Below are 14,360 nucleotides of genomic sequence, written 5' to 3'. Positions count from 1 at the left end.
AGACAAAGCAGGCAGTGGTTGTGCCAGTGACGTGTTTGTGTGTGAGCTGCTCCATGCCCAGGTGTCCCCTGGTTACTTGGTACTGTCACAGTATCTCAGTCTGTGCTGTAGCTCTCACATGTGCTGGGCATCTCTATTTATTACCTACCTGTGCATGAGGTGAGTCTGAAGGAGCCTCTGCCTGCAAGAGGTGCTGACTCTCCTACCCTGCTATCATAGCCTGGATCCTTTGTTTCCAGCCTCAGATCCACAGAGTGCAGCACAGCAAGAGGTGACTTGTGCTGCTGCTCTCTTGGACACACACAACACTTGTGAGTGGATTGTTGCCATCTGTGTTCTTGGGTCAGTCCAGCACAAATTGTTGATCTTCTTTGGGCAAATCTGCCCTTCTGCCCAGTGTTTCTTCTTTACAGCCTTCAAGTGCCATGATTTTCACTTTGAATGCAATTAGCTTGTGTGAAAATACCATCTTGTTCTGTACTGCATATTGTGTCCAGGTTTCTGCAGATGTTCAGACTCCAGTTCTTGGGATTTGTTTTTTTAATGCTGGCATGTTGGGTGTTTTTAGCTTGATTTGCTGCTCTGACCTAGGTGCAAAAACCTCTGGCAAAAGCCTCTCCAAGCCCTTCAGACTGGAATGTGGGTGTGTGCTGTAGTGGCTCTCTGGGGTTACAACAGTACAAGTATGTGTGTTGGGTATTTGATTATACTGCTCTTAAATTTTATTTTGCACCTTCTGAATTAAATTACTGAAACTGAACATTTCATTCTTGTTTAGTGTGGTGTTAAATAAAATTCATGCTGGAACCCCCTTAATTAGGCAGCAGTTGTTTTATGTCCGTGAACTTGGTAAATAAGGATTCCCTTGACAATTTTTAGATTGAATTATGGAGGTATTTCTGACCTATTTCTGAGTATTTTTGACAGTACAGTGTATTCATCAAGGCTGTTTAGCGAGGGGAGAGGCTGATACTGTGAAGACAGAGATGATGCCAAGCTTTTCCTGAATAGTTCAGCTGCTTGGCTGTGACCCAGCCACCGTGGCAATTAAGGTATTACTGATAAACAAGTGAGGCTGGAGCTGGGTGACAAGTCAGTGCTGTTACACCTCAAAGGCAGCCTTGCTGCCCTCACCATTCCAACACGGTGCCTGAGCTCACAGTGGTACCTGTGGTCATGGGATTTGAATTTATGGAGAATCTGCTGCTGCCCTGCCTGTGAATCACATCCATTTGTCTGTCACTTTGCTCTTCGAGGCAGGGAGAGCTTGGTCAGTTCAGGAGAAGAGTGCAGAGCTCAGAGGGGCTGCAGCTCCTCCCGAGGGGCAGCTCCAGTCTCTGTTCCCTGTGACAGGAACAGGACCAGGGAATGGCTGGAGCTGTGTCAGGCTGGATTTTGGGAAAGGTTCTTCCCCAGAGGGTGCTGGGCACAGCCCAGGCTCCCCAGGGAATGGGCACGGCCCCGAGGCTGCCAGAGCTCCAGGAGTGTTTGGATAATGCTCAGGCACAGGGTGGGATGTTTGGGGTATCTGTGCAGGGCAAAGTTGGACTGGATGATCCTTGGGAGTGCCTTCCCACTCAGGATATTCTGTCATTCTGTAATTTTCTTGTGGTGTGCTGTGTTGGCTGCTTGTTCCAAGATCTGCTGGTTTCTGTGGCCACTCCTGGCATGCCCTGAGTCCCCCTGGCCCATGGCCATAGCTCACTGCCCCAGAGCTGGCTTCATACCTCTTCACTGGATTTGTGCTTTTTCCTGCTGTAGGGAAAAGGAGTAACCCTGGCAGTGGTGATCACACTGTGGGATCCAGCTGTGCAGGAACCCATAGCCAAATTAGGGCTCACTTTTACATTAATTAAAATAACTTCTGAGCTCATTCTATTGGTTATCATGTGTCTGCTTGCAGCTGGATGTGTTAATTTTTGTTCATCCAATAAATATGTGCAAGCTCCAGTCCCTCACAGCACCAGAGGTTTAGCTGATCATTTGTACATTTAAAGGTGTTTGAAGTTCCTATATCTGGATGCTTTCTGAGCTAAATATCATCTTCTGTGTGATACTGGAGATACCTTTTGTTGAGCTTCAGGAGTTCTTTTTGTTACAGAAACCTTTATTTTTGGCTGTCATGCACTATTTCATTGCAGAGTTAAAAAAACTACACTTTAGATTTCTCAAGCCCATGCAGGATTTCTTTAGGCCAAATACTGAGCCTAATCCAAGGATTTAAAAGAAAGGAGAATGTTTCTTCTCCTCAGCATTTGACACTCAGGATCTCCCTTTCTTGTCTCATTCTGTGTCCTGGCACTGTAAGGCTGGGTGAGATCCCTCAACACCCTGATTAGTTCACTTTAATAACTTCAGTCAGATCTTGGAAGAGCCTTCCAAGAGGGGAGGTTCTTCTGAGGAAGAACCTTCCTCAGGGGAAGGAATGGAAATGTGGGAAGCCTAAGGTGGAAGCCCAGGCTGCTTTGCCTGCCCAGAACACCAAGGCTGGAGTACTCTTTATTTCCAGAATGAACTTGTTAATATCTCATAAAAATATGTTCTAATCCTCTGGCATTGTCTTTCAGGTATAAAGATGATGTTGACAGCCCTACTGAGGAGAATGGGAAGCAGAAGGTCCTGTACAGCCTGGAGTTCACCTTTGATGCAGATGCCCGTGTTGCCATCACAATCTACTGCCAGGCTACAGAGGAGTTTGTTGGTGGCATGGCCGTGTAAGTCCTGGGCTTGTGGAGGGGCACAGGAGCTGGGATGATGAGCTGTCAAATGATCTCTCATTAATTAATGATCTCTCATTAATCACCCCTGAGGCCGTGCTGCCACACGTGGTAGAGTGGGAAATATCTTTTTTTTTCCTGATAACTTTGAATGTTACTTTCAATTCCCTCACATAGCCAATATCTCCTCTTGTTCCCTTTTTGGTTTAGTTTCAGGGTGTAGGGAAACCATTCTGTGTGCAGCAAAGGAGAGGAACTCACACCTTTAAGTTTTGTCAACGAGGTGTTCTGTGAAATTAAGAAACCAACCACCCTTCTCTTCACATACTACCTATTTTTCTTCCCAGATCCCCCAATTCACTGCCTTTCTGTGTTCCCTGTGACAGGAGCATCTGGGCCACCAAAGTAAAGTTCAGTCTGACATTAACAGAGCGAGTCTGTGGGCTTGAGGCCCACCCAAAGCCCATTTTGGGATAAATGCCCAGCTCAACACTGGCTGTTGGGAGATGGGAGAGGATTTATTTCCTGAAACCCTGAATGTGTGTGTTTCCTGCCATGTACACATTAGTCTTTGGTTAGCTGTGGAAAAAATGACCAAAAAGTCATCTGTGGGAACCTTCTCATATCCTGATAGTACATCCCTCCAGATTTTAAAACCTTTTTATCTAAATCAGCACATTTAAACCATTCCAGTCAACACTGTATCCCATGAGACTATGAAAAATTTCCTCTCTATGTTCAGAGCAAAGGTGGCTGCAATGTGCTCTGCCTGGTGTGAGTTGGGTACACGTGAGCTGCTGGTATGGTATGATGCACTTCCAATTGCCATGGGACAAAATTCCTTTGGCTCCAAGGGTAAAGGAAGATTCAGGCTGCAGAAGCTCTTGGCTTCCTCTAGTAGAGGCTTTTGGCTGACCAGAGGCTCCTGGACATAGTGCTGATGGCTTCTGCAGTGATGCTCTGGAGCTGGGGCTAAACTTTGCCTTGGTTGAAGGGACCTGCAGAGGCTTCAGCAGGGAGAACCACCTATGACAAACTATAAGAGGGCTCATTTGTTTTATGCAAGGTATAAACATCCCACTAATGATCAATGAGTAGTGTATTTTTAGAAATGAGAGTGGCTCAATTCTCCAATCCAGATCTGCATTCCTTCAAACTGGAGGATATCCTGATCCAGAATTTTTGTTAGACCCCTTTCCCTTCTTCTGTTGAAGCCAATGGCTGCCTTTATTTTGGGAAGGTAATAAATGAGCTCTTTTTTAAAGTGCTTGGAAATTATCTCTCAACCAGCTCTGAATACAATTTCTGTTTAGCTCCAGCTTTTCCTGAGCAGAGCTGAATGCAGCAGGATGCCTTAGAAATCCTGATAAAGTTTCCATGTTCTGTCTCTTAGGTCTTTAGGTTTCCTGTGAATTTAGTGCTAGTGGAGGTGTTGGAATGGCAGCCTTGGAGATTGAAGTCCTCTTTCCCTAACACAGGTACAACGTGGAGAGGTGGCCAGTGTCCCTCCTGCTGCCCTGCAGTGTTCTTGGTTTTTGACCTAAGAAGGAAACCATCCATGGGCTCGTGGGGAGAACTGAGGGCTTCTATGGCCAGGGTGGATGTATTTACATTGCCAGACTTAAGCCATGGCTTAAATCAGTGAGGCTTGGTTTAAAGCATTGATTTCAATTTTATTTTCCCTGTTGGTTTACCCTGAAGGAGAATTTCATTGTCACTGGTCAGTAGCAATGAAACATCTGCATCTACAGCACAGTGAGCTTCATCTCAAATCATGTGCTATATTTTTAATGCCACAGTCTGTAAAGAATATCCATATAGTTTAAAATCTATTTTTCAGACTCCCACTTTTGTATTTTATGCCAAAATGGCAATAACCCAAAGTTATTTTAAAAAGAAACATTTTAATTTTTTTTTAGCTCACAACTTGAACCAGTTTGTGTTGGGCTGGAACTGTACCTGAGTGACCCAAGACCAGCAGTGTTTGTTCTTGTTGGTTAAATTGCTCATGTTGGACTCTCTTAAGAGACTCTCTTGTCAAGTTGTGCCTTGAAGAATATTTGCTTAATAGAATTGTTGTAGGTACCAAATATAACCAACTGGTTCTGGACAGAGAGTGTTTTCAGTCCTCTGTAACTCGTAGCTCTCCTCTTGGTTGATTGGTTGGAGGAAGAAAATACAAGTTTTGGTTCACTTAAGAACCTTCACTTTTTTTCTAAAATTTAGTGCCATACAAGGAGCCAGTGACTATCACCAGTGCTATTATTATCTGTCCTTTAAAACTTGTGCAGCAAACATGAACTACCCAATGGCTTTTAAATTAAATTTGAACAATTCCTAGGTAGAGTTTCTGAACATGAACAGAGCTGACGACTTCAAAGAACTTATTTTTTAAATGTGATTTTTTTTAATCCACCCTGTCCATGGTTCAGTGAGAGAGGGATCTCTGTTAATAGTAGAGCTGAAGCCTGTGTTCAGGAACCCTCTGCATGAAACCAGGATCATCAGTGATTTCCCCACTAATGAAAAATTAGCAGATGGAATCCTGGGGTGGCAACAGTCTCTGGTGCACTAAACCTTCTAACAGGTCAAAGCATCCACATTCAGCTCTTTCTTCCACTTCTGGCCTTCCATTTAATAAATCATACTTTAATTTCTTCATAATACAGGAATGATGAACTGCCTGTTTCTGCTCTGGGGTGCTTGAACAATAAATGTTATGTAAATGTGGGTGCAAGGGCTGCACCAGAAGCCAGGGAACTTTTTGGAAGGCATGATCCTGATTTCATGCAGATGTGTAGGGGGGAAGTCAGATACAAATATAGTCTTTATAAGCTGCTTTAATTCAACCCAGGCTATTTTTCCATGTGGAAGTGGCTCCTGTAGCACGTCTTGGGGCCAGTGCAGCTGCCCAAGTAGGCATCTCTGCTTCTCTGGATTTGCTGGCTGCTAGTAAAAACCTTTTGAAGCTCTGATTTCAGCTTTGCAAAGCAATTCTGTAAGGGCAGTGCTGTAATTACTTTGATTTATTCTTTTCAAATTCTAGTGGAAAAAAAAAAAATATGGGCTGCATTCTTAAAGCTCTGAGTGGAGTGAGTGCATTTTCAGTGCACGAACAGGAATGCAGCATTTCCCTGCCTGGGCTGCTGGATTTTCCTTTTCCTTAATCTCTTGGTGCTAACAGCTGCATTCATGGAACAAGCATGTGCAAAAGCAGTCCTGTGTATAAATTCAAAACTTCTTCTATTGCACTTGATTGGGATGAAGATGCTCTTTAAAACAAAATACCTTTTTTTTTTCCACTCTCCTAAATCAATGCTGAATCCTAAAATGGGAGAAACTTTCTGGTTCCCTGTGAGAAGCAGGAATTTTCTCCCAGCTTTCAGCCTGCAGCATGGCTCCTTAGAAGTGCTAAACAAGTTATTCCTGCTTCTCTGCTGGAACAGCCACTGATCTTGATAGTATCAGCACTCCTGCAGAACTCCTGCCAGGAACGTGGTTAAGGTCATGCAGTTTGGGGTGAGAGGAGGGAGGGGAGGGAAGGGAAGGTGGCTCTCCCTGAGCAATGGCTTTGCTTGTTGTGGAGCCTCTGTCACCTGAGAACCACAGCACTGTGACTTGGGCCTGGCTTTGGGATTAGCTGGTTTCCATGACCAAGGGGAAGCCTTTCTGCAAGCCAGGGAGCTTCCTCTGGAGTTATTTGGGCTCCATTTAAAAGCTGGTGGCTTTGTCAGTCCTGTCCTAACCTGTCTCAAAGTACATTCAGCTTTCCCAGGTAATTGTGCTGGGAGATCTGCTCAGCTGCAGTGTTTCCTAGCCAAGATCCTGGGGACACATAGCTCCCAACAGCTTCCTGCCTCTCGTCTTGAACTGTTGAACTCACAGGGAACTTTGTCATCCCTTTTGTGGGACTGCAGATGACCAGCAAGGTCTGGTGAAGGTGGTTGTGTTGATGATTATAGAGGTGTGTTCACCTCTGCAGCCCCATGCCTAGGGCCCCTGTGCTTTCTGGTGCTAGTGCAGATATTTGTAGAAGCCTTTTGGGTGAAACAGAAATTAGTTTAAATCTGGAGGGGTCTGCTCCTCTCACCTTTGAAATGTCTTTTGCTTGTTACTTTGTGGTGAGAACTCACTAAAGATTAAACACATCAGTTCTCAGAGGATGAGCTAGTGCATCACCCCAAGGGTAACAGAGATCTACCTATGGCTAAGTCTCTTTAGTGGCAAGGAACTAGCACTGACCTCCCTCTGAACAGCTCAAGACCCCCAGTATCTTCAGTTTTATTTATTTTTCTGGCTGTGTCTATTTTCTTTAGTTTTGGAAATCGGGAGAAACATGGAGGTGTGTGAGCTGTACCTCAGCTACTCACTGGTGATTGCCCATAATGTAATTTCCCTCCAGATAAAGGAGAGAGTACTCTGCATTGCATTTCCATTGCAGGGCTGGCAGCAGCTCACAGAGATCAGTTAAAACACTCCCAGTTGTAGCCTGCCTTCTCCTACAGTAACTGGTTCATGTGTTTGTACCTTAGATACCCTTGGTTTGAGAGACAAGTGTGTTTTTGCAGCAGGCTGCAGAGATATTATTATTCTCTTTTTATGAATGCTGCACTGCCTGTGAATGCATCCCTGCCTTGTCTGGCAAAATCCTGGATGTGCACACCATTAGCCTGCTCCTGGGAGGGCCCCTGGGACTTTTCCAGCTGTAGGTGTCCTGCTGACTAGCAGGAAGGATTGCACAGTTCAAACATGACAGCAGCAGTTCTTTCCTCAGGGGAAGAAGTCAAACCAAGCCTGTAGCTGGAAGCACTTAAAAGAGCCAGTTCTGAAGGCATGAGCAATCCAGGCAGATCAGGAACTCATGATAAATATGACGTGAGAGATTTGAGTCTTGCAGCCCATTCTTATGAAAAAGTTCTTCCTTTTTGGACAGAAAATATTCTCTCCCATATCCCAGTGCTGTTGCCAAGTTCTATTTTCTCACTATAAAGAGAAAACAGAATGAAAATAGGTCAGTCTAGCTCTGCAATCCTTGCCCTTTCCAGGGCTATGCTGTTTATGTTGCTGATGTGCAAATGGATTTATTAAAAAAATAAACCCCATTTCCTTGTTTGTTTTGCAATGCAAGGCCCTCTACACTCATCCCAAACCTCCTCCCACGGTCTTCTGAGCTGATGGGGGACATGACTCTGCAGTGATTCCCTGCTCTGTCTGCGTGTGGAAGTTTGAAGAGTTGGGTCACAAAATGAAATCCAGCTCAGCACACGGCTGTTGTCATTCAAACTTGCGTGGGAGACAGAGGCACTCAAGTATTCCTTTGGTTGTTTAATAGCCTCTGTCTGTTAAGGGACTTTGAAAGGTGCTCTTGCTGCTTTGGGCTGTGGTGATTAATATGAATTCTTTGTGCAGAGATTTCTTCTGTGTGAAGAAATCAGAGGCGAGTGCTGGGTTTTGCTAGGAACAAGCCTTAATGGCTTTGATCCAGGCACACACCAGTCCCCAAGGGAACACTGGAGTGTGCAGAGTTCACAGGCTGGAGAGCCAAATTCTATAGATTTCAGTGAGCAGACAAACCCTCTGTCTGTCTTAAGAGTTGTGGCCTTTGTGCGTCTCTGTGTAGCTGTTGTGTGAGCTTTGCAGCCTGGCTGGAGTTGGGAGTGTGGGGCTCCCAGCAGCTGGAGACAGAGCTCTGCAGGGGCTGAAGGGAATGTGGGCACTGGGCTTTCAGCTGCATGTGGTTGTCTTTGCCTGGTTTGGAGTGGAAACTCGGTCCTGAAGGAAGAAGGAGGGAAGTGGAAGACTCTCAGAGGTTGGAGTGCAGTACCTTAGCACCTGGTTATCCTCCAAACTCCTTATGGGAGCCTCTGTGGGATGGATTTTGTCTAATTCTGACTGAGACCCAGGGCATTGGCCTTCCTGTAGTCTGGTAGTGTTTCTTTGATCAGTAAAAGTCACTTAGAGTTGAAACATTTGTTCAAATTCCCTCTTCCCCAAAAGCTGACCTGTGGGATCCTGCCTCAAAATGAAAGGAGAATGAGCAGGTGGGAGAGAGAGGAGGAGAGGATACTTGTTCCACATCACCTCCTGTCTCCTTTGAACACCAGCAGAACTTGACTGACTCCTTCCTCATCACTTGTAAGAGGACATGGAGCCTGCCAGGCAGTCACAGCCTGTGGAGTGGCAGAATTGTTTCCTGAGTACCCTCTAAAGCTCTCCTTGTCCTTGGTTCATTACAGATTGAAACACTTTAGCTGCTACTAAAGAAAAAGGACTCTTGTTTTGTCTACAGGTTCTTCAAAGCACAGATTCTCTCAGCCATTTCTAGTCAAAAGTGTTACCTAGAGGCACCATTGCTCCATGCATCCTGCTTTTCCTGAGGAATGGGGTCTGGACAGTGTTCTGTGTAAGTCAGGCAGCCTGGCAAGTGTCCTTGTGTGGCACTTCTCAGGGGTCCCAGTGTGCTTGTGGGAACAGGACCTGTCCTTTGACTGCCCCAGACAGCCCCAGTGCCAGGCACAGCTGAGTGGGAGCACAGCAGTGAAGAAATCTGCAGGAGCTGGGACTGGTGCCCTGCTGAGAACTTCCCCAGGCACAGGCCAGGGATGAGGGAGAGGGGGAAACATCCCAGAGAACATAGAGCAACAGAAGTTTAACTGTGCTTGGCCAAACTGCAGCATGGCACTTTTGTCTAGGGAGCTACTTAAGGCCTGCAGGTGCCACAGACTAAATTTCTCTGTGCAAGCAGTGAGTGCTTCTCAGTTGACAGGGGAAGAGTGAGACTGAGGAGTAATTTTAGTTTGTTCCTGTTCTCTCAGAAGTCCCTGGGATATAGTCACTGATGGTTCTCTGATACACAGCTGGCTTTGGAGGTAGAAGGGTTTGACACGAGGGAAGAAGGAGTCAGTGCAGAGTGTAGTTTGCTTTTTGTGAGTAAAGGTGTCACAGAGCTTCACAGAGCTCCCAGGAGGAGATGGGCTGCATGAACCCTGAGGACAGAGCTGGGGGCTGCTGCTGCAGCCAGCAGTGGGATACCTCAGGTTGCTCATGATTCTCGTGCTGTCAGGGCTACCTGAGCAAACAAACAGGTTTAAAATAATGACTGAGGATTTCTGTTTGGTCCTGACCTTATAGGACAGGCGTCCCTCACTTCTCCACTATCCTGAGCTGCCAGAGGTCACAAGGCAGTTTTGTCCTCCTCTGGATGGAGGTCTGGCCGAGTGCAGTCTGAGCAACAGCAGCTCATTCAGCTTTCATACTTCATGCAGAGAGGGACAGCATGTTGCTTCTCTGCTGTCCTTTATTCTTTGACACATGCTCTCTTTTTCTGTCACACATCTGCACGGCTCTACAGAGCCCCCCTGCTATTGTTTGCTGTGAGCCCCCAGCAGCACAGGCAGGGAATAGATGACTGTGAATACAGCAGATGCCAAGCAAGGGGGCAGGGGATGGGTAGAGGCCCCTTAGACCCTTATCCTGATATGCAGGATATCTGCTTTGAAACAGCTTTGAAACAGTCAAGTTTCCCTCCTGTGTAGCACAGGGAGCGTTGTCTTGTGCAGAGAACCTTTGCATCACATTGGAAGGATGCTCCATTTCTGTGTGTCAGTCAGGGGTCATCAGGCTTCCAGGGAATTCCCCAGCCCATTGGCTGCTGGCTGGAGGTGGTCAGAGTTATCTGGGTGTTCAGATCCAAGTCTGATGTGTTTTGGCAATGGGGGCCTGGCACTCGCAGTCTGAGACATAAAGCTCACTTGGGGAAGCCTCCTTGATAGTTTTATCCTACTCTTCAGCTCAGAAAATCTGTGTGCCTGATTTATTTCTTTTCCCAGGGACGGTGAGAGCAGTGAGTCAATGTGAGTATTATTCTGCCCTGTCCTCCTTGGACGAGTGTTATTTGTTTTTCTGTTGCAGCTTAGTTTGGGTTTCTGGTACTGTAAATGCAGGTTCTCCAGCATTGCTGGCACTCAGCAGCATCATGTTTACATCTCATTCCTACCTTCACTCTCTCCTCTGCACTTTATTTCCAGTAAGTTCCTGACTTGCTGTCACCTTAGATAAGTCACTCTTCCATCCCCTGCTTTCCCAGCTGTGGAGAGAGAATTGTGCCTCTCTGCAGAGCTGGGAAGCTTTGAGAGTGCCACAAAAGGAGCTAGATACAGGCTTGCTCTATTCATTGTGCTTGACAACTCAGTAAATAAAACTTCACTCAATTGCTCGCTCTGTAATTCACATATAAAAGACCTGTCATTCTGATCTCCCCCACACCATGCTTGAAATGCAAAGGATGGAGTGAGACCTTCTAGTAGAGCAGCACAATTTCAGCACAGTACAGAATGGGCTCTGAGGGTATTGTCATAAATAACTTAATGCACCTGCCTTGGCAGGAAGAGCAGAGTGTACAGGGTGAGCCTGCTCTTTGTCATGACCTTCCAGCATTTAACATGGATCTTGTGACACTTGACCTTCTGGATCCTCAGAGAGTGCAGGAACTGCTGTAGCTTTCCAGAGAAAGGCAGAGGATTTTCTTGTAGAGCTGGAGCCTGTCTTGTTACTGTGCTGAGGGAGGATGTTGCTGCAGTGTCTCTTGGGCAGATCTCTCACCTCTCCAGTTTGTCAGTGTGCTCTGAACACACAGTTGTTAATTTGACAAGAAAGGCTTTGGTGGTGAAGGCAGCTTCAGCTGTTCCCACCCTGCTTTGGGGTTCACTGTCTCCTCTCCTGTGCCAGAACTGGGGGAGGCTGTGCACATCCAGCTCAAGACATCACCCTCCTGAAAGGGGGAGTGGGCAGGGAAATGGCTCCTGGGGAGGACAGCACCAGGTGGGTTCAGGGTGCAGAAGATGCTGGGTGGCAGCTGTGGTCCCATTCCAGATGTTTATCCCAGCCTGGCAGTGCTGGTGTTTCAGTGACAAGCTTTGACACAGTGGAAGAATTGTGACTCTTCTCTAGGTGGCCGGGGTGGAGGATGGTTGGTGTCTCTCAGGTGGTGTTGGTAGCCCTGCAATACCCCTGGGGAAGCACAGGAGGGATTGAGGAGTGGATTGGAATGGCTCAGCAGGATGGTGGAAGCCAAGCATTGTTTCCCACTGTGGAGCTGTCCCATGGAGGCACAGGAGAGCTTTCAGCACGTGCTGGGTTGTCTGTTCCCAGTGTTGGGTCATAGTTCGTTCTTCCTGGGTTTCCTGCAGAAATCAGGACTGTGCTGGGCTTAAAGCCAGCATTGCCTAGGCCATGGATTTAGGGAGCAGACCTTTGCCAAGCTGCTGCACCCCCCTGTACTCCAACACCCAGGCAGGTCAGCATAGACACGATCAGACCTTGCCTGTCTGCGCTGCTTTCTCTTTCCTGTGCTCACCTTCTTGCTTTGACCTTTCCCTTCCCTCTTTGTGTCCCCACTGAATGGCTGCCAGCCCCTGCCAGCTCTGCCCTTAGAGCTGCCACTTGTGATTCCTGAAAGGCCGACGGGTGGGAGTGAGAGAGAGCTGAGCAGGGAGCTGTCCTTTGTTACAGTGAGTTTTCTTTTCCCCCCTTCCTTCAGATACAGCACAAAGAATCCCTCTCTGCAGTCCGAGACAGTTCATTACAAGAGAGGGGTAAGCCAGCAATTCTCCCTGCCTTCCTTCAAGATTGATTTCTCAGAGTGGAAGGATGATGAGGTAAGTGTCTTCTCAGTGTCCTCTTCTTTCCACAGCCTGTTGTCCCAGAAGCAGTGGCTCTGTTCAGTGCCATGAAGTTATGGCTGGAGGACACTTTCTCCCAGCTCCTCCAGCGTGTTTTGTGGGTACTGCCCTGGGAGGAGCAGTATGGGAACTTGGCAGGCAGATCAGGCCAACTGGGAGGAAATCCAGATAAGTGATTTTGATATCACTGATCAGTTGATTTAGGAGTGAGGCTGCAGAGATTGACACTGGAGCTTTTCCTGGAAAACCTGCTTTCCTTGGCCTTCCTCTCCCTGCCAGCCAAAGAGCTTGTGGGAGCAAATGTCTGTCATGATCTCTGTTTTTGTGGGTTTTAGTTTTAAGATTTTGGGGGTTTTTGGGTGGTCCTCTAGAACAGTGGTTTCCAAAGTGGGGTTCATGCAATACAATTCATTGGGGTGGGGCAAGGACTTCAGAAATACATGTATATAACCCACAGATAATAAACACACATATATTGGGAATATGTGCTCAAAACACATTACTGATGGGATGAATAGTCAGAATAGTTTGGAGACCACTACTCTGAAGGGTCCTGTTCTGTTAAAGGGCCACATCCTGCACTATTATCTGTAGCACTACAGTGTTTTGAAGGGATATTCTTCTGGGGCAGATTTACACTGGTGCATCAATGCTGAATAAGGGAATGTTTTCCTCTTCTTAATTTAACCCATAACTGCAAACAGACCAGGGCTTGGTTTTAATTAAGCTTTGTAACTTTTCTACATACCAAGATTTGTGGTATCCTATTAATTTTGGTATCTTTGGTATCTGCAAAATTTGAACATGGGCAGTAAGCCTCTGATTTCTGAGTCTTAAAACTTTGACCCAAGGGCTTCCCCTGCACGTGGCATAGGGAAGGAAAGCCTTGGTCTTTCCCCTGCTCTGTGCAGAATTGTGATTAGAGATGTCAAAGGCAGATTAGTTGTTCTGGAGCTACTGCTAATATATTTGTTCCTGTGGACCCCTCTCCCAGGAAGTGCACGCTGATTATGGTGTTCATTTCCTGACCCAAGCCTGTGCAAGTGTATTGTGTGTGTGAACCTTGGTAGATGACTCTACCTATTAAAAAAGAAAAGGGGAAAAACAGGGGGAAAAAAGTAATCTTTCATGTATTTGAAAGATTGAATAGCTATTGTCCTGAAGTTACAGTTACAGCTATAATCAGTCCCGTGCCTTAACAAATGCTGTAGTGGTTACCAAGAGCCTGCAGAGTCTGGTCTCCTGATGTCTTGGCTTCTCTGCCAATAGATGATTTCACAAGCTCAGCCTACAAAAGCCTGGAAGAGCTGCTTTTCAATCCCTTCTGTTGTCTGAGAGAGCTCAGTTCCCTTTCTTCTTAAAGAATTGAGAAGCTTAATTTTCACTTTTGTTCCTGTCAGCAAGGTTTTAACTCAAGTACTAAAGTCATATCCCTTTTACAGCTTAAAGGAAAAGTGAGTTTCCAGCTCTCTTTGCTTGTTCTGCTGCATCCTCTGTTTCCTCTTTTTTTTCATTGGTGTTACTGGGAGCTGGAAAAAATGTGGGACAAGCACTGTGATTCTAAAGAGTTTTGCCTCCCATGCCAGCTCTGTGTTACATATTGGTCCTTGTCCTCAATCTTCCTAACTGGCCACCAAAATGCAGCACTTCTATCTGAGACAGCTGGCAGTGTCTTAGCTATGTACAGTTGACATTTCACATTTCTTTCCAGCTTTGTTATTGGTGTTGTTCAAAACCCCCAGATTTATTTCATATTTCTGCTTAGTGTAATACTCTGATGATGTAGGTCTTGGCTGGGGTAAGAGAGAGACTGATGTTATTTTGGGCTGTTCTGTGAAAAGCCTTATAAAAGTATATTTTATCTTCTTCATTTACTGATTTGCTTAGAAATCATAGAGTATGGCATGTGTTGAGTGAGTTATGTTCAGGGCCCTAAAAATGAATGTGAAATGGTGCCTTAAAG

At 46.1% G+C, this 14,360-nt stretch overlaps 1 protein-coding gene across 6 annotated transcripts in view; it reads left to right on the top strand.

The window, feature by feature from the left end:
- Positions 1-14,360, top strand: part of MGRN1 (mahogunin ring finger 1) — a 49,428-nt gene that overhangs the window by 14,176 nt on the left and 20,892 nt on the right. For all 6 annotated transcript variants that reach the window (XR_015807258.1, XM_088174562.1, XM_088174561.1 and 3 more), the window contains exons 4-5: positions 2,568-2,714; positions 12,256-12,373. Coding sequence is in view for 5 of the 6 variants with exons in the window: in XM_088174562.1 (XP_088030688.1) it covers positions 2,568-2,714; positions 12,256-12,373 (265 nt within the window). In the remaining variant the exon portion in view is untranslated. The remainder of the gene's footprint in view (positions 1-2,567; positions 2,715-12,255; positions 12,374-14,360) is intronic.

The sequence above is a fragment of the Sturnus vulgaris genome, chromosome 16 (assembly GCF_052056855.1).
Source record: "Sturnus vulgaris isolate bStuVul1 chromosome 16, bStuVul1.hap1, whole genome shotgun sequence".
Lineage (NCBI taxonomy): Eukaryota > Metazoa > Chordata > Aves > Passeriformes > Sturnidae > Sturnus > Sturnus vulgaris.
This window is presented reverse-complemented; position numbering and strand designations above follow the sequence as displayed.